The sequence below is a fragment of the Mus caroli genome, chromosome 19 (assembly GCF_900094665.2).
Source record: "Mus caroli chromosome 19, CAROLI_EIJ_v1.1, whole genome shotgun sequence".
Classification (NCBI taxonomy): Eukaryota; Metazoa; Chordata; class Mammalia; order Rodentia; family Muridae; genus Mus; species Mus caroli.
The window spans coordinates 4,213,757-4,225,273 of NC_034588.1; the positions used below are offsets into that span (position 1 = coordinate 4,213,757).

Sequence of the window (11,517 nt, forward strand, 5' to 3'; positions counted from 1 at the left end):
AAAAAAAAAAAAAAAAAAATCCAAAACTTGTATAAATCATACTTCTGGTAATTCAGTTCTCCTGCATCGTCATAGTTGGGTTTGTCTGTCCATACTTTGAGGAAAGGGCACCTCTCCTTGATGAGTCCCCTGATTGTGCCTGAGAACCTGGTGCAAACTGCAAAGAGTGCATTGTTTTCCTGACATAATGCTCTTTCTATCTTGAGGTGGCCTGGGAGCCACTGAGAAGATACTTAGAAGCAAATAGCAGAAGGTACAAATGCTTCTATTTCTTCAAGTATTATTATCATTTTTTGGAGACAGAATTAATGCACTGCAGATGAGCTCCTGGGATTATGGGTGTGAGTCACAGTGCCAGCAAGAGCAAAAATAAGGCAAATGAATGAATAGTGGCTTCCTGTTTATTCTAAGGGATAGTGTATGGGTGCAGCGAAGGCATGGGGCAAGTGAAGAGGTTGTTTTATTTTCGAACACATTCTTTAATTCTTTAAAAAGTGATACTGACTTGGGAGGCAAAAGCAAGAGGATTGCAAATTTGAAACCAACCCTGGGTAAATAGTCAGGATTCTGTCCCTAAATGCAAGCCAAACCAAACCATGTAATATCTAAAAAGCAAGGGAATAAACCAGATATCCCGGAATTGAAAACAAGATAAGGGCATTCTGTATATTCTTCTGAACTGAAAAGGACTTAAATGTGACGGGGAAGGTCACAATGTAAGTGCATTAGGACGGCAGTCTATCAGCAGCTGGACCTCAGCCAGAAGATAGCAAGCATAGGCTTAACCCTCTTTCTGTAAGAGGGTTGTGTGCTCATTTTGGCTTCTTGTGTCTTTCTTTATGATCCTATGTATAGATATTGCTAGTGAATTCAAAGAGCAGTTACAGGCTCTAATACCATATGTACTAAATCCATCTAAACTAATGGAGAAGGAGATCAATGGTTCAAAAGTCACCTGCCGGGGACTGTTGGAATATTTTAAGGTAAATATGAATTTTAGTTCTAATTTGCTTTTTGTAAAATTGACTTAATATTCTGGGGGAGATGGTCAGAGGCATTTTATGACCTTAGTGTCCTTACAGAAGCGGGCCACTGGGTGGCAGTATGGGCATAAGAACCAAATGATGTTCTTCGCACTCTTAGAGTAGTCATTACTGTGTCTTCACGGAAGATGGTGTGGACAGGAGGTGGTTAAGAGGTGGCTGTGAGTAGGAGACGCACATAGATGGGACGCAGCTCTCTCCAGGTGGATGGTCTCTATCCACAGGTCATGGTGAGGCCATTGTGCATGGGGCCTGAGTGGAGTCCTGGCCTTGGTAGGCTCTGCTGCTTGGGAATTATTTATACTATAGATAACTAAAAATGCTAACATGCACGCAGAGGTGTGTCGTGCTTTTGCTAATTCTTGGTTGTTGATCTAGGATTTTAGGAAAATGCATTTGTGTGGTTTCACTATTTTAAAATATGAGCAAAATATTTTAGTTATATTTTTGTGATAGTTTCTATGTTTATATTTTAAGGCATATATTAAAATTTACCAAGGAGAAGATCTGCCTCACCCGAAGTCCATGCTTCAGGTAATAAAGTCTTTGGTGTTCTAAGTGACATCTTCAGTTGCTGGGATTGACCCAAATATGATAACAGCTGAGACCTGAAGGAGAGCGAGGCCACTCTCCTCTCCTTAACTCTTTAAGAGCACATTTACAGCAAGTGGTTGTGCCCTCTGCCTTGTCTGTGTTCTCTACGGAGCAGTCAATACAGCTGGGGCTGTTCTCCTTGCATAGCATACTGGGAAACATTGCTTTGCTAGATCCAGCTGAAAAGGATTCTCTGGTCATTTGCTTAAAACCGTTTTTCACTTTCATATGCTGAATGTATGGGTATTTCTTGCTAAATACTGATTTCTTTAGTAGCAAAATATTTTCACAAAATCGTTGAACCTTGTGACTTGTAGCATAATGAACAATTTCCTTCTCCTCCTCTTCTTCCTTTTCTTCCTTTCTCTTCCACCTTCTACCTTCTTCCTCTTCCTTCTACCTTCCACCTTCCTCTTCTTCCTCCTTTCTTCCATCCATCCTCTCCTTCTCCACCTCTTTGAGGCACTGGGACTGAACCCAAGGTGCCTTACCCCGCATAGCTTAGGTAGGAGCCTCGTCTCCAGCCCAAGTATGCACCTGTTAAGTTTAAAATTGAAGTAAAGGAAATTATTTTTTTTTTTTGAGCTTTAGAGGTTTGGATTATGCTAAAGATTCTTAAGTGTCAGAATAGATGTTTTGGCACAAAAGTGGGTGAAAGTATGTATTTTATGAGTTGAATTATATGGAAATACAAAGAATAACAGAAGGCTAATAAGGAAAAATGGGAATAGGAAGAGAGATATTTTTGCTTTGTTTCTTGGAAAATGTTACAAAAAGTATTTCACTCTTTTCTTAAAGGCCACTGCTGAAGCCAATAATTTGGCAGCTGCAGCCTCTGCCAAAGATATTTATTACAACAACATGGAAGAGGTATGTGGGTAACACCTTGTTCTGAAGTGTCATTTTCTGAGCATGGCTGCTGACTTCAAAGGCCCAAATTTGATCCTCCTCAATGTATCCTTTTTGTTTGTTTGTTTGACACAGGGTCTTATGTAATAGGCTGGCCTGAGAATCACTGTGTTAGTGGAAGGTATCTGATTGTACTGCCTAGACCTCACTAATGCTGTGGGCACAGGAATGTGCTTTAAAAGTCTGTTTTCACGTATTAATCCTTGTGTATGTATGCCATGGACGTGGGTGTTCTTGGGCCAGAAGAGGGCATGGGATCCTCTGAAGCTAAAGTTCTAGGTGGTTGTGAATGGCCTAATGTGTGTGTTAGAGATGCAACCTGCTTGTCTAGAAAAGCTGGAAGCTCTCCTTTAATTCATGAGCTGTCGCATCTTAAGATGATGAGTTAGAAAGCGGTCTTTCAGGTCACCCTAGTAATTGGGATGCTCTTAATTATTACTTTTTAAGTTTAATTTTTCTTTTCTTTTGAAACAGAGTCTTTCTATGTAATTTGGATCTTCTAGTTATTTTTATTTTTGTCAGACAGAGTTGAGATATGTAGTCCAAGTTGGCCTCAGATTCATAGCAATTCTTTTGCCTCAGTCTCTTAAGTCCTAGACAAATGTGTGCTGCCATATCTCTTCTTTTAAGATTTATTATTTATTTATGTGTATATCTCTGTAGTAGGTACTGAATACACCAGTCAGACATTAGCTCTTCTGGAGGCCTAGTCACAGGAGGTTTTGAGCCTTATGATGCGGGTGCTGGGAACTGAACTCTGGTCCTGCAAGAGCAGCAAGTGTTCTTAACTACTAAGCCATCTCTCCAGCCTCCCTTTCTAACCAAGCTTTTAATTAGTCTTTACATTTTTATACAAAGACTTGCTTTGTGGCTGTGGTTGGCCTGAAATATGTTATGTAGACCACTTTCACATTAAGCTTGTATGGATCTCTTGCCTCTGCCTTCTAAGGGCTGGGATTATAGGCATATACTAATATGTCTGGCTTTGGCCTTGGATATTTGTCTTTTCTGACTTCCCGTTTAAGCAGAATCTCATGTAGCTTAGGTGGGCCTCAAACTTTTCATGTAGCTGAGGATGATTTTGAATTTTCTGATCCTTCTGTAACTACCTGTGGAGGGTTGGGATTACAGATACGTACCACCATACTGATTTGTATGATACTGGGATTAAACCAAGGGCTCTGTGCATACTAGGCAAGTACTCTTTACATATAGGTTATATCTTAGTCTCTCTTGAATATTTTCTAAAGTTAATTTCTAAGCTTTTTTTCAAAACTCTTAAGAGCATTCAAATCTTTACTGTGTCTTTTTAGTTACTTTATTTGGCATGTACAAGAATATTCAGCATGTGTTTTTGTTATTTTTAGATTTGTGGGGGAGAGAAACCTTATTTGTCTCCAGATATTTTAGAAGAGAAGCACCTAGAATTCAAACAACTTGCTCTGGACCACTTTAAGAAGATCAAAAAGATGGGTGGGAAGGATTTCAGCTTCCGTTACCAGCAGGAGCTGGAGGAGGAAATCAAAGAACTGTATGAGAACTTCTGCAAGCACAATGGCAGCAAGAATGTCTTCAGCACCTTCCGAACCCCTGCAGTTCTGTTCACAGGCATAGCAGCATTGTACATAGCCTCGGGCTTCACTGGCTTCATTGGGCTTGAGGTTGTGGCCCAGCTGTTCAACTGTATGGTTGGACTGCTCTTAATAGCACTCCTTACCTGGGGGTACATCAGATATTCCGGGCAGTATCGTGAGCTGGGTGGAGCCATTGACTCCGGTGCAGCGTATGTGTTAGAGCAGGTGAGTAGTGCTGGCTGAGGCTGAGGGTCTGTGGTGATGCACTTCTGAAGTAAGATTTGGAAGAATTTCATAGTGAGAAAGGGGGGTGAGCCCACTTTGTGATGGGCTTTACATTTTATTCTTTTTTAGAATATTGATATTTAATCCTGATGTCTTGTTTTAATGCCTAAAAGTGGCTCTTTAATGCAAAAAGGGGTCTTTGATCTACTGTTTCCCTTGGGTCAGTTTTATTTTTAATGTGTACCAATGCTTTGTCTGCATATGTCTGTGCACAGTTTGTATAGAGTGCCCAGAGACGCAAGAAGAGGTGGATCCCTGGAGCTGTAGTTGCAGATGATTGTGAGCATGGGCAGCTCTAATTATGCGCTCTTCAGATCCAGTTCCTGTATGATTCTTCCATCTGCTGATGAATTTGTTTCATTGATAAAATAGGGACTTAACACTGTTGCATTTTAAATCTTTTTGGGATAGAAAATGTATGGCATTGCCTTCATTTAGTCATTAAATTTTTATGTGTATATATATTTTTTAAAGATTTATTTATTATATGTAAGTACACTGTAGCTGTCTTCAGACACTCCAGAAGAGGGCATCAGATTTCATTACAGATGGTTGTGAGCCACCATGTGGTTGCTGGGATTTGAACTTGGGACCTTCAGAAGAGCAGTCGGCGCTCTTAACCACTGAGCCATCTCGCCAGCCCGTATATTTTTAAATTAGTTTTTTGGTTAACATACAAAATAATGGGTTTGTTTATGGCATTTTCATACATACCTTCATTTATATCTTCAAAAAGGAAATGTTTTTTGAGATTGTCATGATCTCTGGGGTTTTTTATTCTTACTGTTTATTTAACTTTGTTATTATTGTGTGTGTTGGGCTGTATGTGATATGTGGATGTAGATGTATGGGACCCAGATCACACGATGTGCAGGCCAGAGGACAACTCTGTAGAGTCAGTTTCTCGATTCACCTTTAGGTGGGTTCTGCAGATTGAACTGAGATCATTAGGGTTGCAGGGGTTACCCAGTGAGCCATCTTGTTAGCTGATCTTGTTTGTTTGAGATGGAGTCTCCTATCGTCCAGGCTGATAGAAGAGGATGAACCTGAGCTCTGGAAGTCCTGATTCTGCTGCCTCTCAATGGCTTTTAAGTGCTGCAGATGCTGTGGGTATAGGTTCACAGTATCTGCTACACCGGGATGAGCTCCAGTGTTCATATTTTATTTTTTGAGACAGGATCTTTGTGCAGTCTAGGCTGGCTTGGTACTCACTGTGTAATACATTCATCATCTTTCTACCTTGGCTTCCTGAATGCTGAGAGTGTAGGTCTGTACCACTACAACTGGTCACTTTGTATGTTTTTAGGACTAGTTTGTTTCTTTTTCTGTGACGTAAATAGATTAGTTAAGTCCACAGTATGAACGGGGGAGACTCAACCTCCTCAGCAGGGGAAGAGAGGCTCCGTTGACACTTAGGAGTCAGTTGGCATCATGGTTTCCTCTCACCATGGTCGTCTCAGTCCGTCTGCCTTTTCAGCATGCTGCTGATGAGGAAAGATTGTTGGAAGTTACCCCCCAGGACTTAGCTTTTTCATGCCGTATTGTAATTTATTAACTAACATATTGACTAAATGGACTTTTGCAGGCTTCTTCGCATATTGGTAATTCTACTCAGGCTGCAGTAAGGGATGCCGTCGTTGGGAGACCACCTGCTGATAAAAAATCTCAATAGCATCTTAAAGGGAAGATCCGACAAGAGCCCAGTCAGCTTCTGGATTTCTGCCAATGCCATCATGGGTCCAATTCCAGAGGAATGGCAGACCTGAGACCTTTCTGGAAGATCTGAGACAGGGCACTGTAATAAATGAACTGACTTCTGCTCTGGTTTCCAACTCCACTTGGCTTGGAAGCAGTTCTTTTTCTTGCTGTTACAGACTCAAGGCTACTCTTTTCTCTGTTCTCTGCTTTTTGCACTTTAAGGGGTGGGGGTGGGGCTAAAAGGAAAACAGAAATGCAGCTTTTAAGTCTTTGATGTGCCACATAGTGCCTTTTCAGACCAGTCCATCCCTCTGCAGCCATGAAGGCTAAGGAATGGAGGGCAACCTCATGAAATGTGGTTTTGGATCAACATGGTTTTAGTTCTTTTGTACCTTTGAAGATTTGTCTTTTTAAAAGTTTACACCACTTGAAAAAGGCTCAGAAAGAAAGGCCCACTGAAACGATGCTTTATTATCCTTCAAAAGTTTTCTCCTAGTGCTGCTGATTGAACCTGTTGCCTGAGTATGCTAAGCAGTTGCTCTCCCCTGCAGCTGCCCCAGCCCACTTGACTGTGCAGACTCAGGGCTTGAAATTACTCGATTCCCCATGGCTGAGCTTTCCATCGTCCTCTCTCCCTAAGTTCTTGAGTAGTTGAATACAGACTTGTGGTACCATCCTTGCTTCAAAAGCCATATTTCTATGAATTCTCTTTGCTATGCAGCATGAAAGACGTTAAATCACTTAATACTCTCTTTCAGATTGTAAGGCCTTACACCGAGGAGGCTGGCAGTTTTGTTGACATTGCTTTTTTATTTTTATTTCTATAGCTTCTTTCTAGAAAAGAGGCAAACTATCCTTAAAAAGCCAGTGGTTCATAATAAAAGGAACTAGATACTCCATGGTAAAATTGTAGTTTGAGTGAACTATGCGACCTCTGGTAAAGTCACCTTGAATTTGTGTCTTGGTTAGATTCACTGTACATTTATGTCAGCCACAAAAACAGTCGTTTTCAACAGAGAAAAGGCATGACCAAATATTACTCCTTTTAATTAATGTTCACTTTCATTTTGCCTAGCGGTAATACCAAATGATCTGATCTAAAGTCTCTACCTAAACTGTGTGTGTGTGTGTGTGTGTGTGTGTGTGTTTGTCATATGGTGTTTCCCTGGTGTAGACCAGGCAAGTCTTGAACTCATAGAGATATCTGTGCCTCTGTGTACCATTGTGCCTGGCCCCAAAGTGCTTTTTATTCTATATACTATCTAATGTTCATAATATCAAAGCTAGACTGGTAATTTTATTTAGTAAGCTTTCCCTTTTTTTCCTCCACCGAAGAAGGAAGTGTACTCAGTCTAGCCAAACTATTTAAAATACCTCTTAAGCCAGGTGACATTAGCACACACCTTTAGTCCCAACACTTGGGAGGCAGAGGCAGGTAGATCATCTCTATGAGTTTGAGGCCATCCTGTTCTACAGAGTTAAATTCCAGCATGGCCAGGGCTATCCAGAGAAACTGGCTCAAAAAACCAGAAAATAAATTCCCTCTTGATTCTTCTTTTGGTTAGACTAGCAGTTTTAAAATAATTGGCTTAGGAAGGATAATTGCTAAGATTCTAATTTTTGTTTTTTTACATTTACCTTGGTTATATGATAAAGTTTTATCTATTGCTTTTTTTCTTTGACTTGTAGTAGTGAATTATTGTGGACCTAAACCTTCTGAAGGTATAGAAGCCTTGATTTTGGAGATAATGTGAGATTTTGTTGCAGGAAGGAGATACAGGGTTTTGGCAAAGCATAGTGTACATTTTATGTACGTGGAGTATGAAAGGAAGGTAAGAGAAAAGGAAGTCTTCATTTCATTTCTCTTTAATGCACAACTTTCTTGTTAGTAACGGCTTTCCAGTCAAACATTTAATGAGTCCTGAATTAATATTAAGTATTTTATATATTTTCATACCATCTCATCCTGAAAATATTAGTAATTTTTCCTTTTGCTGTGACATTTGGGAATGGTTCCAACTTGTTTTAAAACTACTCACTGCTCGTGAGTGATGGCTGACTGTCTCCCTCCTGGCATAGTGCAGTTTTCAGGTAATGTCCCCATCTGAACGCTTGTATTGAGTTATGTACTCCTGATACTGAGATAAGGTCAGAGAGGGTTTTGGGGACAGGGCTTTGTTATATAGTCTAGGTTGGCCTTTAACTTACTTTGTAGTTTAGACTGGCTTTGAATTTGAGGTTTTGCTGCCTCAGACTCCCCAAGTGCTGAGCTTGTAGGTGTGTGTCCCATGCCCACCTCTGGTTCTCTTAATGGTGAGGAAGATGATGCGGGGAAACTTTGCCATTGCTTCAGTGTTACATCTGTGTGTGTGTGTTTGTGTTTGTGTGTGTGTTTACAGTGAATGTTCCATTAATTAACTTACTCTGCTCCTGGGACATGTATATAAAGTTTTCTTTGAGGGTTGGCCTGTTTTCTAACTTTAAATTGTGGATTTTCTATTACAATTTTCAACACAAAATGCCTTTTTATGACTGGCTGGAAATAGTTCTGAGGCGATTCATAACTGGTTGAAAGAGTCTGTTAACACCCCCAACCTTTTCTTTGTGGCTCTGGGACATGGTGAAGGAGTCAGATCAGTGTCCCTATAGGTGTTCTGTACAGGCAATATTTGTGCACTTCTGTCACTAAGTGTAGCACATTTATATGATATAATGGAGATTTTATTAAAAATAACTCACTTTAGGAAAAGCTAGTTGTTGCCAAAATGTCCTTGTTTTTGTTTTGGGGTGCTGGGGTGCATTCACAGGGCTGTGTGTATGCCAGGTGCTAGCTCTGTGCACCAGGTCTAACACTTTAGTGTGCCTCTTATTAAATGGATAAAATTACAACTTTGATTCTTTCACTGAGAAGTCTCTCATGATTTATTGCTTGCTGATAAATTTTGAGCATCTCTTTTAAAGAATACCAAAAATCTGTCTCAGAGATGCTTGTGACATTTCTGTCCTCTTTCCCTCCCTCTACCCCCTTCTCTTTTTCTTTTTCTATGCAGCTCCAGCCAGAGGTTTATGTTTGATGCCTGCTGTATACTGGGTCAGGCCTCTGAATGTTTATGCTTGATTCACTGCCTCTCACTCATTAACACAGACAAGCATTATATTTTCCATGTAGTTTCTTTAGTAGGTCACACACAGTGGTTGTTACCTGGAAAATGTGAATGAGACAAAAATTCAGTAGGTTAATATAAGCCCAAGCAAAAGGAACCCCCCCCCCATCCCCCAAGTGCCATGGAAATATCAAAAAGACCTATTTTGTTTGTGTAAGTTTTTTGGAATATAATTGAGTATGATTTTATTTATTTTTTAATCAGGTGACCAACATCTCTGTATTTTGCAACCTAGCAAGTGGAACCAGTATGTTTTTTGTCAGGAGTGAGGCCATAAGCAAGCCTCATTTAGCAAAGTGAAAAGTATTCTTGTCTCACGTGGCCTGCTGTAGTGTCTACAGTTGTTTTCATCAGTTGTACTGTGGCTCCATCTTCAACACTGGTTCTCATCTACCTTTTCATGCTTTAGATTAATGTACAGGGTGTACTAAAAGAAAATGGGACTCTGCTTTGTAGATAGGGATTGCTGAAGTGGTTTTGTGCTGTGGCCCTGGGATCATCATTTATAAACATCAATAGGTGAAGGGTGGGTGGGTGTGGGGTGGGGATGAATGATGGAGAATGAGCTGACCCATGGAATGGGAGTACCCAGACAGGAGGGCTCTTCGGCATTTCTAGCAGCTTTACCTGAGGTCTGCCTCCAGGTCTGCTCCCCCCAGAGTTTACTATGTTTAGAACCATCAGGGTATCCTAATTCAGATGAGTGTCCAAGCTTTTTAAAGCTGTCATAGTGCCTTCTCTTAATGCCTGCCCTCACACACAAACAGGTAATTGGGAAATTTTTTTTTTTAATTTTGAGAGTCCTCTTTCTCACTCTGAAAAAGCCCCATTGGGCACTGTGACTTGAATTCCTACATCTTTTGTTGTTTTGTTTTGAGAAAGGGTCTCAGAGTAACCTTGTCTGTTCTGGAACTCACCATATATATAGACCACGCTGGCCTTAAGCTCACAGAGATCAACTTGTCTTTGCGAATCTCAAAACCTTTTATACACAGAAAACCCTAATGTATTAAATACCTAATGAACAAAAAGGATGAGATCATAACTATGGAAGTCGTTACCTATGTACTCCACAGCAGGAACCAGAAAGCTTTCATGTGCCAGAGCTGGTGTAATGTTCTGACAAAGGGAAGGTCACATTAATGCCCAAACCTTATAGTCAGGTGATCAAAATTGTTATGAATGTAAGCCTTACAAGAGTTAAATCTTGAACATACACAGTTCTCAATTTTATTTTAAAAATGGTTTGTTATGCTTTCTGCTAGGTCATTGCCTTTGAATGGCTTTAAGACTATAGTTTTCTTTAAAGCACAATGGGAATCAATGATGCTGTACATTTAATGGATTAAAGATCACACCATCTTGTCACCTGTGTGTGTTGTTACTGTTCTTTCTTGTGGAAGGATCTATAGAATAGAATGGGGATTGGTCAGGGGAGTTAGTGACCTGGTCAGAGATGGTACCACACTGACATTGAGCCTGGTTAGTGGTGATCTAGTAAGGCTGTTGTCCAGTGGCTTGAAAGCAGTGACTAGACAGGAGAGTTGTGGACTCACTATGCAGCCTTGTCACTCATTATTGGCTGGACTCAGAGTGGAGTTCAGGCTGGCTTTGAACTCATAGCATTCACTAGCCTCTGCCTTAAGAGCACTGGGACTAAGCAGTGGTGGCACATGCCTTAATCCTAGCACTTGGGAGGCAGAGGCAGGCCGATTTCTGAGTTCGAGGCCAGCCTGGTCTACAGAGTGAGTTTCAGGACAGCCAGGGCTACACAGGGAAACCCTGTCTTGAAAAAACAAAAACAACCCCCCCCCCAAAAAAAAAGGAGCACTGTGATTAGAGGAGTTTGCCACTACATTGGGCTCCTTTTTTTTTTTTTTTCCTTGTCAGAACGGGGTCATGGTGCATGGTGAACAATGCCTTGGAGAACTGTAAAAGAGTCTCCAGTAATACAGGCAGAGAGCCTTTTACCTCAAGTGAATTTTGTTCCCCTTGATTGTTTACAAACATGATTTTGTGCCTCCTACGACAAAAATTTGCAATCAACTTTTAAGACATGTTCCTTTTTGGATGTTGGAAGATAGCTGTAGAGCTCAATTTGGTGAAAGGCTATGCTGAGTGCTGTCCTCAGTGTGCCCTGAATCTGGATATAGTCTTCTGCCTTGCTTTTGTGCTTTCCCAGGCATAATCTATAGTACTTGCCAGGCAATTATGTTACAATTGTTCTCTCCTGAGAAAAGTTTTTAAATT

The 11,517-nt window shown here is 40.7% G+C and overlaps 1 protein-coding gene across 1 annotated transcript in view; it reads left to right on the plus strand.

Moving 5' to 3' along the window:
- The window catches only part of Atl3 (atlastin GTPase 3), a 42,897-nt gene extending 31,936 nt beyond the window's left edge, over positions 1-10,961 (plus strand). Inside the window, exons 9-13 of the mRNA XM_029472843.1 lie at positions 856-983; positions 1,521-1,577; positions 2,436-2,507; positions 3,914-4,345; positions 5,991-10,961. Of these exons, the coding sequence (XP_029328703.1) occupies positions 856-983; positions 1,521-1,577; positions 2,436-2,507; positions 3,914-4,345; positions 5,991-6,077 (776 nt within the window). The 3' untranslated portion in view covers positions 6,078-10,961. The remainder of the gene's footprint in view (positions 1-855; positions 984-1,520; positions 1,578-2,435; positions 2,508-3,913; positions 4,346-5,990) is intronic.
- Positions 10,962-11,517: the final 556 nt, after the last annotated feature.